The sequence below is a fragment of the Phyllopteryx taeniolatus genome, chromosome 8 (genome assembly GCF_024500385.1).
Source record: "Phyllopteryx taeniolatus isolate TA_2022b chromosome 8, UOR_Ptae_1.2, whole genome shotgun sequence".
NCBI classification, from domain to species: Eukaryota; Metazoa; Chordata; class Actinopteri; order Syngnathiformes; family Syngnathidae; genus Phyllopteryx; species Phyllopteryx taeniolatus.
This window is the reverse complement of record NC_084509.1, coordinates 12,191,421-12,210,696: the sequence shown is the minus strand read 5'-3', so window position 1 is coordinate 12,210,696 and position 19,276 is coordinate 12,191,421. Positions and strand designations below refer to the sequence as shown.

The window sequence follows — 19,276 nt, the reverse complement described above, 5'->3', positions numbered from 1 at the left end:
TAGTATGTGTGCACCTATAATAAGACCTCAGATTTTCATTATTCTGGTACATTTTCATGATGACTGAGTTACAGTATTCTGATGAGGACACCAAAGGCACTTCATAGTGATATTGACCCAACCTGTACTTATACTATGACAAGAAGTAATGTTAAACTGTTAATTAAAACATTGCCTGTACAGTTAAAAAAGGTTCAAAGATGACGGCAGGTTCGACTCAGGAGCACATTATTCCAAATATAATTGATCTCAGTGGGAAATGTTTGTTTTTTTCAACTAGTAACTTGAACAGCACAGTAGAAAGTGCCTCTAAAAACAGGTCGCTCACTCGCACTTAACGATTTCATTGGCGGTCTGTAGCTACAGGATGTTTATAAGCACACTTGCGCACACGCAAACAAGTTGAGCTTGATGTGTTAATGAAGTCATCAAGTGAGTTTCAAGCACGCTGCTGTGGGGCATTTGGTGTGCAGCACGCAAGCAAGCACGGCTGACGACAGCAGGTTGATATTTGCGCTATGACAATATCATATCTCTCCCGTCCGTCTGTGCGCATCGACGCATTCAGAAACACTTCATTAGGTACACTTGCACAATTATACAAGAGCTGTATTACAAAAGTTTCGATTGGCACAGTCAGAGAAATACTGTGGTACCATGACTTACGAGTTTAATTTGAACTGTGAACTCAGAATTTACTTGTACAGTGGTCCCCAGCAAAATTGCGGTTCAGCACCTACTCGCAGATTTTTTTTCAGTTTTTGAAAACTTTTTTTGACGGGGAACCAACTCTAAAAACGCTTATCGGTGGTTTATCCTTGCTAAATCAATATTTAAAAAATAAATAAATAAAATGTAATTAAATTCTATGCAATCTCAATGGCCATCAAAATATCCATGGATTTTTGCTATTCGCGGTCCGGTGCCGATCCCTATAATAGCGGCTTTCTACTGTATATCAAATTAATGTATTTGTCCACATTGAAATGATTTAAAATGCCATTAATATGCCCCCCCCAAAAAAAAACAACACACAATTGTTTTTGTTACTTTTATAACAAACAAACATAGTACTGCATTGTAAAGTCTAAACATGTAATAAAACTTAATAACATAGGATGAAAAGCAATACGTTTTATGAAGTGTAATTAAGTCAGACAAACACATTCATGTGTTGATGTGTGCCTTTCGTGAGTGATGTCAGGAGCTGTAGTTAGTGGTGTTGGCTGTTGGCTGTTGACCACACAGTTAGCTCACTGTGAGTTGTGTGTTTGACTGGTTGGCCCGTTCAATAAACGGCAAAAAGTTCATGGGCAACTGCCATTTTTTTTTTTTTTTTTTTTTTACTTCACTCAATTGCGGTAAGTAAGTTGTAAGTTGGGGCACTCGTAAGTCAAGGTACTACTATATTCGTTTCACTATACAGTGAATTATGATTATTATCCATCCATTTTCTGTACCGCTTATCCTAGCTAGGGTCGCGGGCTTGCTGGAGCCTATCCCAGCTATCTTCGGGCGAGAGGAGGGGCTGAACTAGTCGCCAGCCAATCACAGATTATTATTATTACAACTATACATGTAAACTTTCTAACTTTTTTTTTTAACTTCTTTCTTGAACAAATGACTTTTATTCTTGAAAGATGAAATGAATATTTCTTGTAATATTTCATTTTTATTCTAGAAAATAATACTACTTTTTCTCATGGTTTTTTTTCTCATGAAATCTTACTTTTTTCTTTAAAAAAGTGATTTTGGGGGATTTTCTTTTCTCAAAAACCAAACTTTCATGAAAAAATAACTTTTCTTGTAACTTTACCTTTTCCCCCTTTTCACTGTGGCCCAAATATTCATTTGTAATGATGAATATAATGATAGTGATTTAAAAATGTTAAGGTTAAAAAAAATTATACCACGTTCATTTTCTGGGAATAAACTGCTCAGGTATTGTAATGGGTGCCCTGTCAAGAATTAAATTTAATTGACATGTATGAAACACAGTAAATACACTTTCATAAAGGCTTGATTTTAACGTGTATTTAATGTTATATTCCATATTTACTCTTAAACCTAAATTGGGAATTGCAAGTGCCAAACATGCCAACACACACTCTGATATCTTTAAATACCCAAGCTGTGACCAGCGCAATCGCGCCGCTCATCAAATTTGTGCGTGAGCAAGCTCGGGCTAAATTTACAGACAAGAAGCCGACTTACGCAATAGCACCACCACCTTCTGTCTTTACAATGGCTTTGCGCTCACACTTGCCTTCAACCATAAGCAGCCCTCCCCAGATGCCACCCCCACACTATACATTACAACTCTGCAAGCGCTATTCTTGTTTTGGCGGTGACGGCCCCCGCCTCTGTGGCACAAGAATACCACCTCCGAGAACAGACGCCAATCTCACTGTCAAAGCATCATCACATCCCACGGGACAGCTTGGAGAGGGAGGCAGGGAGTGCAAGGGAGAAGGTGGAGGGATGGGAAGAATCAACACAGGGAGGAAATAAAGGGCAGATCACAAATACTATTTTGTGACGTGAGGGGGCTACAGGGGATATAAAAAGTGTACAGGTTGCCAGGTTTTTGTGATGTAAATATGAGACCAAGGTAAATTAAGCCTATTTGTAAACATTTTCCACCATGAATGTGACCTACTGTATAGCATGTAGAACTTAATTAAAAAAGATGTAACCTGTAAAATTATCTCTTTAATAGAGGGGAAGTAAAAATAAACAACTGAGGTGATGCAGTTGCACAAGCATACGTACACCCTCTTACAGCTGTGTTACGAATGAACCAATCACATTCAAACTCATGTTAAATGGGAGTCAGCACCCACCTGCTGCCATTTAAAGTGCCTCTGATTAACGCCAAATAAAATTGAGCTGTTCGAGTAGGTGTTTCCTGACATTATCATGATAAAGTCTAATGTGATGCAGTTAAAGAAGCATACATTACACTTGATAGATCACGATTGAAAAAAATACTGGGGCAGCATGATGGACTAGGGGGTTGACATTTTTCTAGAATTATAAAATGTTCTAGAAAAAAAAAAGATTTGTTTATTGTATTATTAACAGTATTAGATTATATTAACATGTATTTATTCTTGAAAAATAGAGCTTTTAAAAAGAAATCTTGAAAGATGAGTTTTTTTTTTCAAGACTTTCTTGAAAAAATATTTCGCTTTTTTTCCTCAGAATGTTCTAACTTTTTTGGAGAAAAATAAGACATTTATTGAAAAGAATTTTTTTTCCATTTAGTATCATCCATCCATCTTCAACACCGCTTATCCTGGTTAGGTTCACCCCGCTGGAGCCTATCCCAGCTGACTTCGGGTGAAAGGCGGACTACACCCTGAACTGGTTGCCAGTCAGTTGCAGGGCACATATAGACACGGACAACCATTCGCACTCACATTCACTTTGTCATTGAGTGGGAACTGAACCCACGCTGCCCCCACCAAAGTCAGGCGAGTGTACCACTATAGCATCAGTGACCCCTTTTAATATTAAGACTTTTAAAATCATTTTTCTCATAATATGGCTTTTTTTCACTTATTTATTGCCTTTTTCCATCATAGACAGAGTGACTTATTTTCTACAAACAAAATGTTTTTTTTCTCATAATGTGATTTATTTTTTTCTGGAAAAGATACATTTCCACAATGTTATGACTTGTTTTCTAGAAATATAAAACTGCCCGCGACCCTAGTGCGGCTAAGCGGAACGGCAGATGAATGAATGAATGAATTTTTTGTATTGCTGTATTATGACTAATCTTGCAAATGTATTACTTCAGAGAAATCGAACTTCAAATTTTTGGGGAAGGATGACAGTTTTTTTTTCCAGAAAGAGTAAGACTCTCATGTACATGAATGAAATGCTTATGGAATATAAACCCAGTCAAATAGTGGAGCACAGCGTCCAAAGCAAACATGGTGAAGCAGCATTTAGCTATTATGCTCCACATAAATGGAATAAGTTGCCAACAGAAGTGACGTCAGCCCCAAGTGTGCATGTTTTTAAGTCCAGGTTAAAAACTCTTCTTTTTTCCTCGTGTTTTTTAGAGCATTTCCACTTTTAAATGCTATTTCTTGCACGCTGTTTTAATTGTATTTTTTTCCTCCTTGTTTTTAATGTTTCTAAGCTATTTTTTCTTTGTTTTTAAATGCTTTTAATCATGCAAAGCACATTGAGTTACCTTGTGTATGAAATGCACTATATAAATAAATTTGCTTTGCTTTCTTGAAAAATACTTTTTCCCTCTTAACATTACAAATGTCCTTGAAAAAAATAAATGTTTTCTCATAACGTAACAACTTATTTTTTTCTAGACCTGTCCTATGAATTTCCTTTTTTTCTAGAAAACAAAACTTTTCTCTCAAACAAATAAGCAATTTACCCAGCCCAAGACTGTAAAGGCACATTCAAAGCTGTAAGACGCCATTATTAAAGATAATCTTTTATTGTGTTTATTATTCTTTTTATGTTTTGCTTTGGTTCTTTTTATATGTGTATCACAGTTAATGTTAAAACATTGCCCGTACAGTAAATTACACTGTTTCCATAATTTCTTATGAAACCTTAGCGGTTCAACTGTATAAAATGGAATCTCGAGCTGAAATTTTCTTAACACTCACTTCATTTTACTTCCTCTCCTGCTCATCCCTCTATCAGGATGTAGCTGACGTGAAATGACCTCGTAATGAACACAAGGTGGTGTGAGCGCAGCAAATGATTTATTAATAGCATCCATGTGTAGAGGACACTTGAGTGTGTAACAGAGGAGGATGCAAATTGTGCGACTCAGACACTAGATAGAACAGGATAAGGGTGGTGGTGGAGGGGGTGGAGTAAGGGTGTGTTGACGCTGTACGTGGCGTCAGTGTGATAAGAATAGCGTGTAGCACTGCTGAGACATCACCCTCACATTCACACCGAAACAACCAGTGCTCACTGTGTGTGTGCGTGTATCAGTTTGTAGATATCACTCAGGCTATGCTCTTGTGTACATGATGAATAAACTGTTGGGGCCGCGGTGCTGCTTGTTGAGAGTTGTGCGAGTACAGCTACAGTGGATGTAAAAAGTCTACACACACCCCTGTTCAGCTGCCAGTTTTTTGGTGAAATAAAAATAATGAAACCAGAATAAATCATTTTGAAGCTTTTTCCACCATTGATGTGACCCACAACCTGTACAACCCAATTGGGGGAAAATTGACTTGTTAAACTGCCGTATTTGGATTTGTACAACACTTCAGTGAGCGTGTACTTTTTCCGTGACTATTTTGGCCGATTGGATTGACAGCTGGGGCTCATCGCTTTGATGTCTCTTACATAGCTATGATGTTGTGTAAGTGCAACTTTGGTTAATAATGTGCTTACTTTGCGTCTGTTTGGAGCCTGTGGAGAAGCGTGCTTTAGTGGTGGTGCACTTGTTTTTATGTTTGAGGACTCATTTGGCACGTCAAGTTTGCTGTAAGCTTGGCCATGTGTGCTGCATGGCATTCCGTGACATCTGCTGCCGTGGTTGGCTAAGAATTAAGATTGTTTAACGTTGTTCCAAGCTACGCATTACTATTAAAGTATTTGGTCATGTTATGCCATTGTTTAATTTGTGTATATTTGTGCTTCCTCTCGAGGTGTCTTCATTTGAGTTTAGTCAGCTGGTCTATAAGCTCATAAACGCACAGCCATGAACCTACTGTATACTGTATTATGTCATATGCTAACATGCTAGCTGCCCAAGTGAAGGCGTACAAAAAATGTTCTTTATGCATTTTTTGAAATTAATGCCTCGTGTTTTTTATACATCCAAGAAATGCTGAGTTGAAACTGAAATGTGTTTGATTTATTTTATTTGTGTGTGAAATTGCCTCACTAAAAATGTTTAGAGACAAGAAAATACTATTTGCTGTCCAATGGGATTTAAGGAAAACAGTTGATTATTTTAAAAAAGAAAACTAATTGGTCGCAAATTATTCAGTGAAATGGCTTATTTTTAATTTATCTGTATCTTTTTTTTATCTTGTACATTCATAATTGTTCTTTAACTAAGCAAAAACGGCCAAATTTTTTAAAATTTAAATTCAAATTAAAAAAAAGCATACTTATATGAATACTCGATTATGCGATAAAAATTTTGTTGGATAGATACTCGAATACTAAAATATTCGATAGCTGCAGCCCTAATCAAGTCACATGTAAACACTTCACCTGAGATCTTCAATCGTAATGATATAAATCGGAATGACAAAGTCTACATGTAAATCCAGCTAATCACATTTACCAAGAACGGGACATCCCTCCAAGATAAATGAAAAGAGGAGAAGAAAACTGGTCAGTGAGGCTACCAAGAGTCAGACGGCAACATTGAAGGAGCTGCAGCAATTTCTGGGAAGTATTGTCTGTTTAGTACATTCGACAACAATCCCCCGTGTTCTTCATATGTGTGGATTGTGGGGTAGGGTGGCGATCTTATTTTACAGAGAAAAACATCCAAGCCTAGCTACATTTGACTAAAACACGCATGAATTCTCCCTAACACATGGCAAAATGTGTTATGATCTGATGAAACCATGGTTTAACTTTTTATCTATAATTCCTATAGGTATGTTTGGTGTAAAGACAACACTGCTCATCACCAAAAGAATGCCATACAGCATGATGCTTAGAGGCTGTTTTTCTTCAGCTGGAACTGGGGCCTTTGTCAAGGAATTATGAACAGTTCCAAATAGCAGTCAGTTAGCAAAAAAAATAAATAATAATAATAATATTAAAAACATGTCTGGAAAAGCCTACTACTACAACAGCTAAACTTTATTTTGTGGCAGTTTTGTACTGACTCCCTTTTGGGATTGGTTAATTCTGAACACAGCCACATCACCAGTTCTAAGAATGTGTGCACATTTATGCAACCACATTATCTCCGTTTTTTATTTGCACTTACCCTCAATAATAATTAATGTTTGTTTTTTTTAATCAGTTTTTCTTGGAGTTGTACAGGGTATAGGTCACATTAATGGCAGAAAAAGTTTTGAAATGATTTGTCTTGGTCTAATTTTTTGACATCACAAAACCTGGCATTTGAAAAGGGGTGTGTTAGACTATAGATTCACTAGGTGCATTTTTCAGTTAATAGTTTTAGTTATGGTCTACGTAAACATTTGTAAGTAGTTGTACATGTGAATGATGGGATGCGAATCATCGAGAATTCACTGTAAACACCTCTGGCCACTGTATGCACTATATTTACCTTTATTTTTTTTAGGGGGTTCAAGAACATACTGAAAGTTGTTTAGCGATGCAAGGCATAGAAAATGTTGGTAAAGGAGTTGTGTGTGTTCATATGTGTACGTGTTGTCAGCGCGTCAGTCAATGACGCTCTGCTGAGTCCACGCAGAGATGCTCGTCACACCAGCAGAAACCGAACGAGCCACTGTGACGGACAAAAAGTCCCACAGAGCATGAGATCACGCTGAAGTTCACTTTGGTGCAAGATGAACAACTGATACTCACAGCGTTGATGCCTCTCTCTTTCACCTCACGGCTGCTTTCTGATTCATACAGCGCTGAGGAGAGAAGAGGCAGGAAATTACTTCCTAAAACAGACACAGACTCCTCAACTCTTGAAACCTTTGTATGGCTCTTCGAGGTTTCATAGAAAAATGTCTTCTGTTGGGATTTTTCACATCTTTGGAATGTGCCGAGATGCTATTTATTTTATGTTTGAACCATGAAAAATATATCTGCCTGGGATATATCTTGTTCAATCATCGTGGGGCTTTTCCACGCTGCGACAACGAGGCACTCTAAAGCGGCCATGCCAGTCCAAAGATCCGGTCCACATGCTGGCTGTCAAGTCGGGCTTTTTAAAAAAAAAAAATTTTTTTACTTTCATTCTTTTGCCCCCGTTGCGCCTCCACCTTTCTCACCGTGACGTAGGCGCACTCAAGGCCAACAATGAGACACTCAAAAGCAACCAAGACAGCAGACTCTCCAAATGGAAGATGTATTTTTGTGGTGTATCCAGAGCTAACTAGCTAACTGCACATTGCAATTGCACAGGATAACCGCTGATATGAATGAAGGCACTCAAGCGCCGAAGTGCGCATCCGGCTCAGTTTCAGCGACTCCCCAAAAAAATCAGGAATACTGAAATGGTGAAAAACTCTTTGGATATATTCCATCCATCCATTTTCTTGTCAATTAATGTAGCCGTGTGTGTATGTATAGCATATATCGCCACAATTATTACATACGGTAGTTCTCAGTCTTTGTACATTTTCAGATAGACCGATTGAATTTTTTATTTCAAACATAAAAAAGTAACAGAAAAACAACAAAATAAGATTTGCAGTGCCACTGTGCTGTGCAGCGGCTGGGTATTGTGGTACTAGCTGGCCGGGAATCTGCATTAAAAGTCAGCTGCATGTACCAACCACTGCACTACCACTGTGATATATATAGCAATAATGAATTACATTTACATGATAAATATTGTTATTTTGAATTAATTTGGCAACTGAAAACACAAAATACACTTCTGTAGATGTGAGAATGTGTTACCAAAAAGCTTGCGGAGGCGGGCGACGCCGGCTACGAAGTCACGGAAGGGCAGGTGATACTCTCCGGATGTGAAGCGCTCAGACAGCAGCTGGACCACTTTGCCGTCACACTTCATCCCTGACACACAGAGCAGAGAGCAGACATGCAGCTATACGTACTGGATAAATCTGTGTGCTTGTGTGGACGGTTACCCATGGCCTGCAGAGCTACACTGAGTTCAAAAGGACTCATGGTACCAGAAGAGTCCTCATCAAACTGGAAAAAGATGGCCTGAAAAGACAAAGAGGGTCTTTAATACGCATACCTCCTGTTTACTGCATTTAAAACACAATACGGAAGAGTATAAAATGGGTTCAGTTGTGTAATTACAAAATGGAAGCAATAAATCAGGGCTTTTGGGGGTTAAATGTTTGGGCTATTTCTAACAGTTCCTCTGAGGTTTTGTTTGTTTTTAGAATTGCATGGCGGGAGGATCAAATGCTCCATGGGCCTTGTGCCCAGCAATACAGTAAATCTCTCTATCCTTTCTCTCAACAGCTACAGTGGCTTTTAGATTTAGCACATATCAGAGGGTATATTCTAGTCATTTTTTGCACCACATTGATGCAAATACAGTATATCTTCATTAACTACAAAAGTTAACCAAATGTAGCTACAGTATGTTCTAAAGTTTGATAAGAAAATTTGAAAAGAACGCAGTTATCGTAAAATGATGCCTAAACTTCAATTAAAAAAATAAATTACATTTGTATTGCAGGTCATCTTTCTGATGTTATATTATTTATTGATCATTTTATTTGACTGTTCTGCTCTTTGTTTCACTGTTGTCATATTGTCAGCCTAAGAGCATACAGTAATTGCAAGTTTTTTTTTTAACTTATTGTCACATTATCAGTAAAATAAAAAACAACATCCTAAAAATGTAGTTTTTTTTCTTAATGTCTGGATAGATTCTCAGTCATTCAGTAATCCACAAAGGTTGAATCGAGGCAACTGGGCACTTTTTATTTGTTGCGTTAATTTTTTCTTGTTTTCCAAAAACGTTGACAACAATTTGACTTGGAGAACTATGCTATTAGGCTAATAATATGCTTGTGTATGCTTTGAACAGTGCCCTTTAATGCCTAGTACAGCATCTAGAAGTAAAATGTAATTTTCATCTATGTTGTACCTATTAGTATTTGAATTTTTATTTACTATTTTTACAAGAGTAGGTTTCATATACAGTGTGATTGAAAAGTAACTCCCTATTTTAAATTGTAATATTGTTGTAATATTTTTCTCAATTTTTTTTGTGTATATTCCATGATTAAAGGAGCAAGTCTATTCTACCAAACCGACGACTTTGGAAGAACTTGAAGGGCGAATACGAGAAGTTATGTCTTCCATCCCGCAAGAGTTCCGTGTGAAATGAGTTAATGGGGTTCCCAGGCGGCTTGAGAAACTGGTGGCTAATACTGGCGCCCATATCCAATTTGAAATAAAACTCCATGCGATACACTTTCTTCTCATGTTCATTTCTTGTAAGAATTATAGTTCAGAAATAAATTACAAGTACTTAAAAATAGGGAGTTACTTTTCAATCACCCTGTATATGACTACATTAAAAATTTGAATTTAAAAAAAGAAAATTTATTGTTATATACTTGTATTACCACCACCACCCCTAGGAATTGGGCCCTTGGGGGCATGTTGGGGATGGCTCTGCAATAATCCAGCTCCATCAATTTCCCTTTACTAAAAAAAAATGTTTAGTAAAAAATGCTGTTTGTGGCAATGGGGCACCTGGATTGGAATAACCACCACCTGCAGGACTGTAGTGGAACAGTATTTCCCAATCAGTTAAGTCAGATGGACACTGATCTAAAGATAACTTTTTTACATTCAATTCAAATACTGTAGTATTAATAATGTGTTAGTTCATAATCAAAGGTCTATAATACACACGCACAGATTGTTACCTGCAGGTGACGTAGATCAGACAGCATGGCTTCTGTTTGCTGACGGTTCAGACTGGCTCGTCCTTTTGTCTTCATAGCACAGTTAAGAACATCTCAACAGGACAAAGGAGGCCAAGTGAGGACAATGATGACCGATTGAGTCACACTGGCTGTCTATCCTATCGTATTACTCCTGCGATTGGCTCACGACCAGTCCAGGGTGTAGCCTGCCTCTTGCCCAAAGTCAGCTGGTATAGGGTCCAGTGCACCTGCGACCTTAATGAGGATAAGCGGTATAGAAAATGGATGAATAACTATCACTATTACGATACTGCGTGGCACTTGCATGTTCTCCCAGTGCTTTGGCTGGCAACCCTAATTAGGTCAAGCACTGCAGATTAGACTTTTAGAATGAACTCTTGCTGCTGATGCATGTCTGGTAATAGTAAGAGTGGTCATGTGATGGTAGAAGGTTCGAGAACGAAGAGAAGACCCAGGAGGTGAATGCTGGTGGACGACACAATGGCACTGGATGAACACACTCTCTGCATCGCAGCTTCTCTCCATCACAGAGTAGATGGACGGTTGCCAGGGGTAACGTGAGTGTACTCACCTAGCCATGAATGGCTGGTGTAGTGTGACCAAAGGGGCTATTAATAGCATGTGGACAAAGGACATTTGCTGGCGCATGTGTGTCGGCCACCATGAAGGGTATTTGGGTGGCGTCCAGTGCCAAAATGTCAACTGTGAAAGCAATTTGCAACTTGGACTGAGTGAAAAGGATACGTCTTCTCCAAAAATGAGCTGCCTGCAAGTCTCCATCGGCAGGTGATAATGTTTGTCCAGGACTTGACAATGAGGGAAAAAAAGACAAGAAAGGGGAAAGATCATAAGTGTGGGATGAGGCGAGGATGAGGGCAAGTCTGGCTGGCGGTACGACTCTGAAATAAGCCTCAATTACGCCATCGGACAGGAAGTGATGAGCTTCCGTCTAGACTGGTGACCTGTGTGACTTCCTCACACTTCAGCACGTTGCTACTACGTCGCCACCTAGTGGCGGCTGAGGGCGGACTGGTTGGCAGCAAAAAAACAAAAAGTCACCTGAGTTGAAGAGCTTCATCAGCTCCCTGGGGTTCAGCCTGTCATCCTATGTGACACAAAACAGTATGATTACTATAATATGACATTTCCTTAAGGTAGGCTAGTATACAGTACTAAAAGGGGACATATTAGGGAAAATTTACTCTTTATTGTTTGTATACATAAGTAGTTGGGTAGCAACAAGTAACAGTAGCAGTAATGGTTTGTGCAATGCCCCTAGATGGTGGCCCCCCCAAGCATCTATATTTCGCCCCCCAGGTCGATCGTCAACGGGGCGGGGGGCTGCCGAAACATTTGCACCAGTCAAAACTGATCCAAAAACAATGGGTGGTACAGTATATCTTTACATTGTAGATCCATTTGCAAGAATACCGCCCTGTGTTATCACACACTTCACAGGCACTCATCAAGTGTGAAATTAAACAACCAAGTAAGTCATTTATCTGGCTATTTCTGAAAATGAATCTGCGAGCAGTTCCACACTTCCACTGTTATGTAACAGCGGGGCAAATTGACATAATTACCATCCACATACTGAGTTTCTCAGCCAATAACTTGGAAGCTAGGCTGGTTGAAGTTCCAGAGCGAAAGAGCTTCTTTCAAGCATCATTTGAAGGACTGTCATATCAAAGCCAAAAGGTAAGCAGAGCTGGTGTTGACACAGATTAGCGCTAGTTTACAGTGTTACCAGCATTATCTTCTGGTGACTGGCAAATACGTGAACCTTTGGCCATGTTGTCGACGTGGAGGTGGGAGTGATGTCATGTGCCTAGGTGTGTCCCGATCCGATCTTTGAGATCAGATATCGTTCCGATGTCAGCAAAAAAATGAGGATCGGATTGGATCTAAAATCTCAGATTTTACCACTCTTATACAAGCAGTCCATTCCATTTTCCTCTCCACCACTTCTATCCCACAGACCGCAAGCTCAAAGCTAACACACAATGAATTAAAAACACCATTGACGAGCTAACGGAAATTAGCATCAAACTCGCGGAACTTATAGCTCTCAAAAATACTCTCAGGTGTATATTCTTCAAACTCTGTGAAAAGCAATTTAAATTGTATTTATTTTATTTTATTTTATTGTATTTTTTTTTTGTGGTCCTGTTCGGCTGTTAGGTCAAGCAGAATGGAAGATCTGTATCCCTTTTATGCCGGAACAGTTTTACTGTGTCGCAGTGGAGTTTTTAAGCTTCCGCTGTGGTTTCTTAGTATTATAATTGAAGTTTATTGAGAATCAGAGTCGAACAGAACAAAGTTTCTAGAGGGGAGAGAGAAGCGAAGACAAAAGACAAAGCACTAATTGTAAACAGGATGATGAAAGTAAGTCATTACATTATCTACAACAATGAAACATTAAATATGAGTGTTGCATGGCGCTGTAGTGCTACACCCTGCGGGGGAAGGACAGGACAAGGACAGGAGAAGAAGCATGCAGGGCGTGAACCCGGGCCGCAGGGACCCAATGCCAGCCCCCCAGCCAGTGGTGACTTCACGCAAGGCAAGCAAAGCTGTATTGAGTTTTGTTGGATGCACAGATTAGCGTGGTTAGCGGGTATTTGTGTTTGCCAATGTATTAATTCGCCACCATGAATCATACACCTAGTGTATGATTCAGATTCAGAAAACTTTTTTTATGAACTGCTGCCTTCACAAGTTAAAATGCTTTCATCGTCTTTAGGGGCGCTCGCCTTTTTTCCTACAATCTGGGATCCGCGTCCGCAAGCAGAAGCCACTGCAGTTGTAACGCACAGGCTCCATCCCTGGTTGTCATTATAACGAAAGCCGGACTCGCCATTATATTAGGCCGGGTTGAGGCTGGCTCACATGCACAAGACAGTGCGAGAATGATGCTGTATAAACTTTGATATTATTCTTGATCCTCTAAGAATGTTTGACGAAAGCAGACCACAGATGTTATCAAGACGCCTAATAACGGCTTTAAATTGGGGGGGGGGGGAACAGCTTAACATGTGTCCGTTAAGAGTCCAGTCAGTACTTACTGGTCCAGCCTCTTCATCAAAAGCCCTCAGAACTCTCAGTTTATCCTCAAATGCAACAGGAGCAGTCATCACCTGTTTGGCAGAAACCAATAAACTAATCCAACTACTACTTTATATCTGTACATACATACAAATATAATCTGTATACGAAGCATAGATATTTTCTTAACTCACCGGTAGATAGCCAGAGGAGCATGTAAAATCCTGAGTTCTGAAAAATAACACACAGAACGTAATGAGACCAGATACATTTCTGTCGTTACAAAGATGATAATGCTTGCTTTGTTTCGTTTTAATTTAACAATAGATTTATTATTGTGGTTGTAGTTTGCTGTGGCGTTGAACTACATGCATCACACTGAGAGCTGTTTCTACCTTATTTATCTACACAAGAAGGGCAAACTATTAGAAACAGCTCTCAAAATAATGCAATGCTGTTCATAACCACTACAAACTAGCGAAGTATTGTATTGAAAGAAAATATGCTTAAAAAAAAAAAAAAAACAGTTCCCAGGGTTCAAGGGCGAACACAGCTGTTGTTACTATGACGACCTATAAGGAGGTTACGACGTGGCAAGTGGTTACGACTAACCCTGAGTCTGAAGGAACAAGCGAGCTCCTAGAAATACTGTAAAAGTATTGGTTGTATTTTCACTCATGGATGCAGCACTTCAACACCGAGCCACTTTCAGATTTACTTTCAGTTAGCATGTGGATCAGTGTCTGTGGAACATAGTTGTGGTATTACGCAGTTGATGGGTGGGCAGGTACTCACTAATATTAGTGTATCCTATGTACTATTTGTGTTTTTAATTTCATAAGCATTCTATATTTAAATTTATACAGTATCTCTCTGACAGTGTCAGTCGAAAGTGAGCATTATTGTCTTTGTAAAGGCAGAATTTGTGATACAATTTCTATTTTCCAACTTTCAGCTTCCTCTATCTCACCCCAAACTGTTGACAGTCTTGGAGAAGATGCGGACAAAGAACTCTCCGGGCTGGTTGGGCCGATAGGTGGACGCCACGAGGACGTAGTAACCCAGGTCCAGGTGGACCTTCCTCCACACAGCCCTGCAGGACATTGACAGGTACATAGGCGTCCTATTCATTATCATTTCGAGACAATTAAATATATATATATATATATATATATATATATATATATAGGGTACGGAAAGTATTCAGACTCCCTTAGGTTTTTCACTCTTTGTTATATTGCAGCCATTTTCTAAAATCATTTAAGTTCATTTTTTTCCTCATTAATGTACATACAGCACCCCATATTGACAGAAAAAAAGGAATTGTTGACATTTTTGCAGATTTATTAAAAAAGAAAAACTGAAATATCATTAGTATTCAGACCCTTTGCTGTGACACTCATATATTTAACTCGGGTGGTGTCCATTTCTTCTGATCATCCTTAAAATGGCTCTACACCTTCATTGGGGTCCAGCTGTGTTTGATTATACTGATTGGACTTGATTAGGAAAGCCACACACTTGTCTATATAAGACCTTACAGCTCACAGTGCATGTCAGAGCAAATGAGAATCATGAGGTCAAAGGAACTAGCTGAAGAGCTCAGAGACAGAATTGTGGCAAGGCACAGATCTGGCCAAGGTTACAAAAACTTTCTGCTGCACTTAAGGTTCCTAAGAGTACAGTGGCCTCCATAATCCTGAAATGGAAGACATTTGGGACGATCAGAATCCTTCCTAGAGCTGGTCGTCCAGCCAAACTGAGCAATCGGGGTAGAAGAGCCTTGGTGAGAGAGGTAAAGAAGAACCCAAAGATCACTGTGGCTGAGCTCCAGAGATGCAGTCGGGAAATGGGAGAAAGTTCTAGAAAGTCAACCATCACTGCAGCCCTCCACCAGTCGGAGCTTTATGGCAGATTGGGCCGACGGAAGCCTCTCCTCAGTGCAAGACACATCAAAAGCCCGCATGGAGTTTGCAAAAAAAGAAAAAAAACACCTGAAGGGCTCCAAGATGGTGATAAATAAGATTCACTGGTCTGATGAGACCAAGATAGAACTTTTTGGCCTTCATTCTACGTGGTATGTGAGGAGAAAACCAGGCACTGCTCATCACCTGTCCAATACAGTCCCAACAGTGAAGCATGGTGGTGTCAGCATCATGCTGTGGGAGTGTTTTTCAGCTGCAGGGACAGGGAGATTGGTTGCGATCGAAGGAAAGATGAATGCAGCCAAGTACACAGATATCCTGGACGAAAACCTTCTCCAGAGTGCTCGGGACCTCAGACTGGGCCGAAGGTTCACCTTCCAACAAGACAATGGCACACAGCTAAAATAAAGAAGGAGTGCCTTCAGAACTGTTCTTGAATGGCCCAGACAGAGACCTGACTTAAACCCAATTGAGCATCTCTGGAAAGACCTTGAAAATGGCTGTCCACCGACATTCACCATCCAACCTGACAGAACTGGAGAGGATCTGCAAGGAGGAATGGGAGAGGATCCTCAAATCCAGGTGTGAAATCTTGTTGCATTATTCCCAAAAAGGCTCATGGCTGTATTAGCTCAAAAGGGCGCTTCTACTAAATACTGAGCAAAGGGTCTGAATACCTACGGCTGTGTGATATTTCAGTTTTTCTTTTTTACATCCTTATCTAGCTGTAGTGCTTCTTTCAGCAGTCTCGCTACTGCAGGTGTGGTGCATGTGCCGTTCCCTTCCGCCACTCTCAAGATTCGTATATTGCATCTCCGCATTCTCCCTGTCATATCTTCACACTTATTGTTCAATCCAGTCATCGCCGTATTCAAAGTTTTCACTGTAGCTTGTAAAGCAGTCAGTTCACCTGTCCACGCTGACAATCCACTTTGCATTTCTTTTACACCCCCACTTCACCTGATCCATATCAGAGCACAATGAGGCTACGATGCACTGTATCTCTTGCTACACAGTCGCACTTAGCTCGTCTTTTAGAGACTTGAAGTCAGGATCAACTGCGCGTCTCATCTGTGTCTAGATTACGTCTGCAATGTCGTCTTTAAGTGAAAGCTGGATTTTGGATTTCAGTGTTTCCGCACTCTTTCCTGGGCCGCAGTCCATGGGAGTTATTGTGGCTAGCATCGAAACTATGCTTGGTTTTAGCTCAGCCGTCGTTTTTGCTTTTACACTGATTCGTAGCCATACGAGTGTATCTGCTCATATATTCTACTTAAAATGCATATATGAAGTAGATTTACTGACACCTTAAGCTCTATAATGAAAGGTTTGTCGGGAGCCCACATCCTACTCCACAGTCTGCTCCACAGCGTCCCCGGAACCTTATTTTTTTAAGCATAAACATTGATCACAGTATTTCAATGAGTAAAGGCTTTACCTTTGAGCCTTATATTTCCCTGAACGACCAACTGGACGATTTTTCATGAAGAAGTTGCGATCCAGACATGTACCCTGAAGCTGAGTGGAGTAAAAAGAGTTCCTTAAATTACAAGGTAGAGCTTGCAGTTTCCAAAAAAGAAAAACACTTTTTGTCATTTATGTTAAAACTGTATGAACTGACAGTAGAATATTATTGAAATGATATTTTAAAATATCATCCATGTCTACCCCCATTTTATGAATCTAATTACATTTTAATTATCGTTTTAAAATTTGTCACGGCGCAACAAGGATAACCAATCAGAGACTGTGATCAAAGAGATGTCAATCATTTGCACACATGCACTACGCACACGCAGCCTCATGGGGACACACAGTAGCTTTTCGCAATAGAAGATTATTATAGTTTCTTGGCCAGATTTTTTATTTTTTTCATTTTTTTTGTCCTGTGTGGCTGTCAAGCAGAAAGGAATATCTATATCCTTTTTATGCCGGAACAATTTTACTGTGTCGCAGTGAACTTTTTAAGCCGCCACTGTGGTTTCTTTGTATTCTGATGGATATTTATTGAGAATTATAGTCGTTCAGTCAAACAGAACATCGTTTTTAAAGGGGAGTGACGGGGAAAAAAACAAAGGAGAGAGAGTGAAAATAATATAGGAAAAGAAGACAACAAAAGACAAAGCACTAGCACAGGGACAGGAGGGGAAGCATGCAGGACAAGGGTTCATGGACCCGGCTCTACAACTGAAGTGTGGTGGGAGGGGCTATGTAAATTAAAAACCTCTGTAGGACCAGAGTGAAAGTGAGGGGATACCCAAGAAATTTGCATAGTCATGTTATTTGTCGCAATGAGTGAGTGGCCCCACACCCAGCGAATAAGTCCCAGGGCTGTGTGTCTGCAGACACATGCAAGTGAATTGACACCGTTTAGCATGCACAATAACCGTCAGAAGTGTCCTGTATTTGCTGTGCCTGCACCGCGAGGGTTGAGGACCCCACCCCACCCTATCGGGAGGCGGGGTCGGGTCCAGGGATCCACCCGAGAGCGGCCCGGTGGACGGGACACCTCCCACACCGAGGGATCCAGGGTACTCCAACGGCTCCACTGAGGCGCCGCGAAAACCGGCCACCCACAGGAGGCTGCAGGGACCCAATGACAGCCAACCCCCCCACTCCCAGGAGAGCGAGACCCCCCCCCCCCCCCCCCCAACCCAATGCCCTTCAGAGATAGGTGTGTGTCGTGCATTAAAAGAAAGGGAATGAGTTTAATGCATTAAAATCTTGGGGGGCAGGCAGGGCGGAGGAGCAGGGCGTCTAGACCGGGAAACGGCACTGATGTACAGAAACCCGGTTAGAAACCCGCACTCTCCCGACCCCACACCAGCCCCCCAAGAAACCCTGGATATGTGTGTGTGTGAAAAACATTTTCAGTGAATGGATGCGAGTGTGTGCTAAGTGAGTGATTAAGAGGCATGGCCTCTGCAGGTCGGGCCCATTCCAAAGCCAGATTATTTAACCCTGATTAACAACAAAAATTCAAAATAGGAATTGGACAGCTCTCAAGACAAATCGAGTGTAAACGTATAATGTTGGTGTCCCATACGATTACGGCTCTCGATGGCTGGGGTTGGAAAACCAAAGCCAACGTTACCATTCGCACTGGGTCATCAGCTCAGTGTCATGAGCTGCCCTGCAGTTCTACCGTTGGAGCCTGGGTGGCGCTTTGCGCCCTCTCGCTCTCTGTCGCCCCTCCCCTCTCTCTTTCCAGCACCTTCCTCGGCCGGGCACCTGTCACCAATCAGCCCTCGTTTCCACCTGCTTTTAAGCCTGCCTGAACCCGGAAAAGCTTGCCAGAGTATTGACGCGTCTGCTGCGGTACAACGTCTCCCCAGTTACCAAGTAAGCTACGTTATTCCTCGTCATCTTTCTGACCTGTGTGTTTCTCCTTGTCCTCAGTGTTCCCTATCAAGTGGATTCCTGTCACCACCCCAACAAGCCAGCCGCCTGTCACACATTCTCTGCCTCAACAACCACCAGCACAGCTCAAGGGCCCTCCCCATTACCCTTTTTTTCAATAAACTTATTATTATTACAACCTCTCAGCCTCCGCCTGCTCTTGAGTCCAGTCTATATCAACTTAACAGTAAGTTCATCACCTCTGTTATATTCTTAATTGATTGTACATTCCCAAAAAAATACATCATCAAACCAGTAACATTTCAAGTTTGACAATACTCCATCATGAATAAGCAATGCTAACAATGTAGCATCCTTGGTGTGCTCCTGTGCACGCACGTTAGTGAGCTG

General features: G+C 40.6%; 1 protein-coding gene and 1 long non-coding RNA gene across 2 annotated transcripts in view; one reads left to right on the top strand and one right to left on the bottom strand.

Annotated features, from left to right (window-relative positions):
- Positions 1-784: 784 nt before the first annotated feature.
- Positions 785-19,276, bottom strand: part of capn12 (calpain 12) — a 33,574-nt gene continuing 15,082 nt past the window's right edge. Inside the window, exons 12-22 of the mRNA XM_061783287.1 lie at positions 16,965-17,044; positions 14,572-14,694; positions 13,796-13,832; positions 13,622-13,693; positions 11,616-11,661; positions 11,301-11,362; positions 10,536-10,604; positions 8,766-8,844; positions 8,575-8,691; positions 7,525-7,577; positions 785-7,444 (exon numbers count right to left, since the gene is read on the bottom strand). Coding sequence (XP_061639271.1) covers positions 7,418-7,444; positions 7,525-7,577; positions 8,575-8,691; positions 8,766-8,844; positions 10,536-10,604; positions 11,301-11,362; positions 11,616-11,661; positions 13,622-13,693; positions 13,796-13,832; positions 14,572-14,694; positions 16,965-17,044 — 765 coding nt within the window. The 3' untranslated portion in view covers positions 785-7,417. The remainder of the gene's footprint in view (positions 7,445-7,524; positions 7,578-8,574; positions 8,692-8,765; positions 8,845-10,535; positions 10,605-11,300; positions 11,363-11,615; positions 11,662-13,621; positions 13,694-13,795; positions 13,833-14,571; positions 14,695-16,964; positions 17,045-19,276) is intronic.
- Positions 17,133-19,066, top strand: LOC133482773 (uncharacterized). The gene is made up of 2 exons (XR_009789925.1): positions 17,133-18,844; positions 18,926-19,066. It is a non-coding gene; the product is annotated as an uncharacterized LOC133482773 (long non-coding RNA).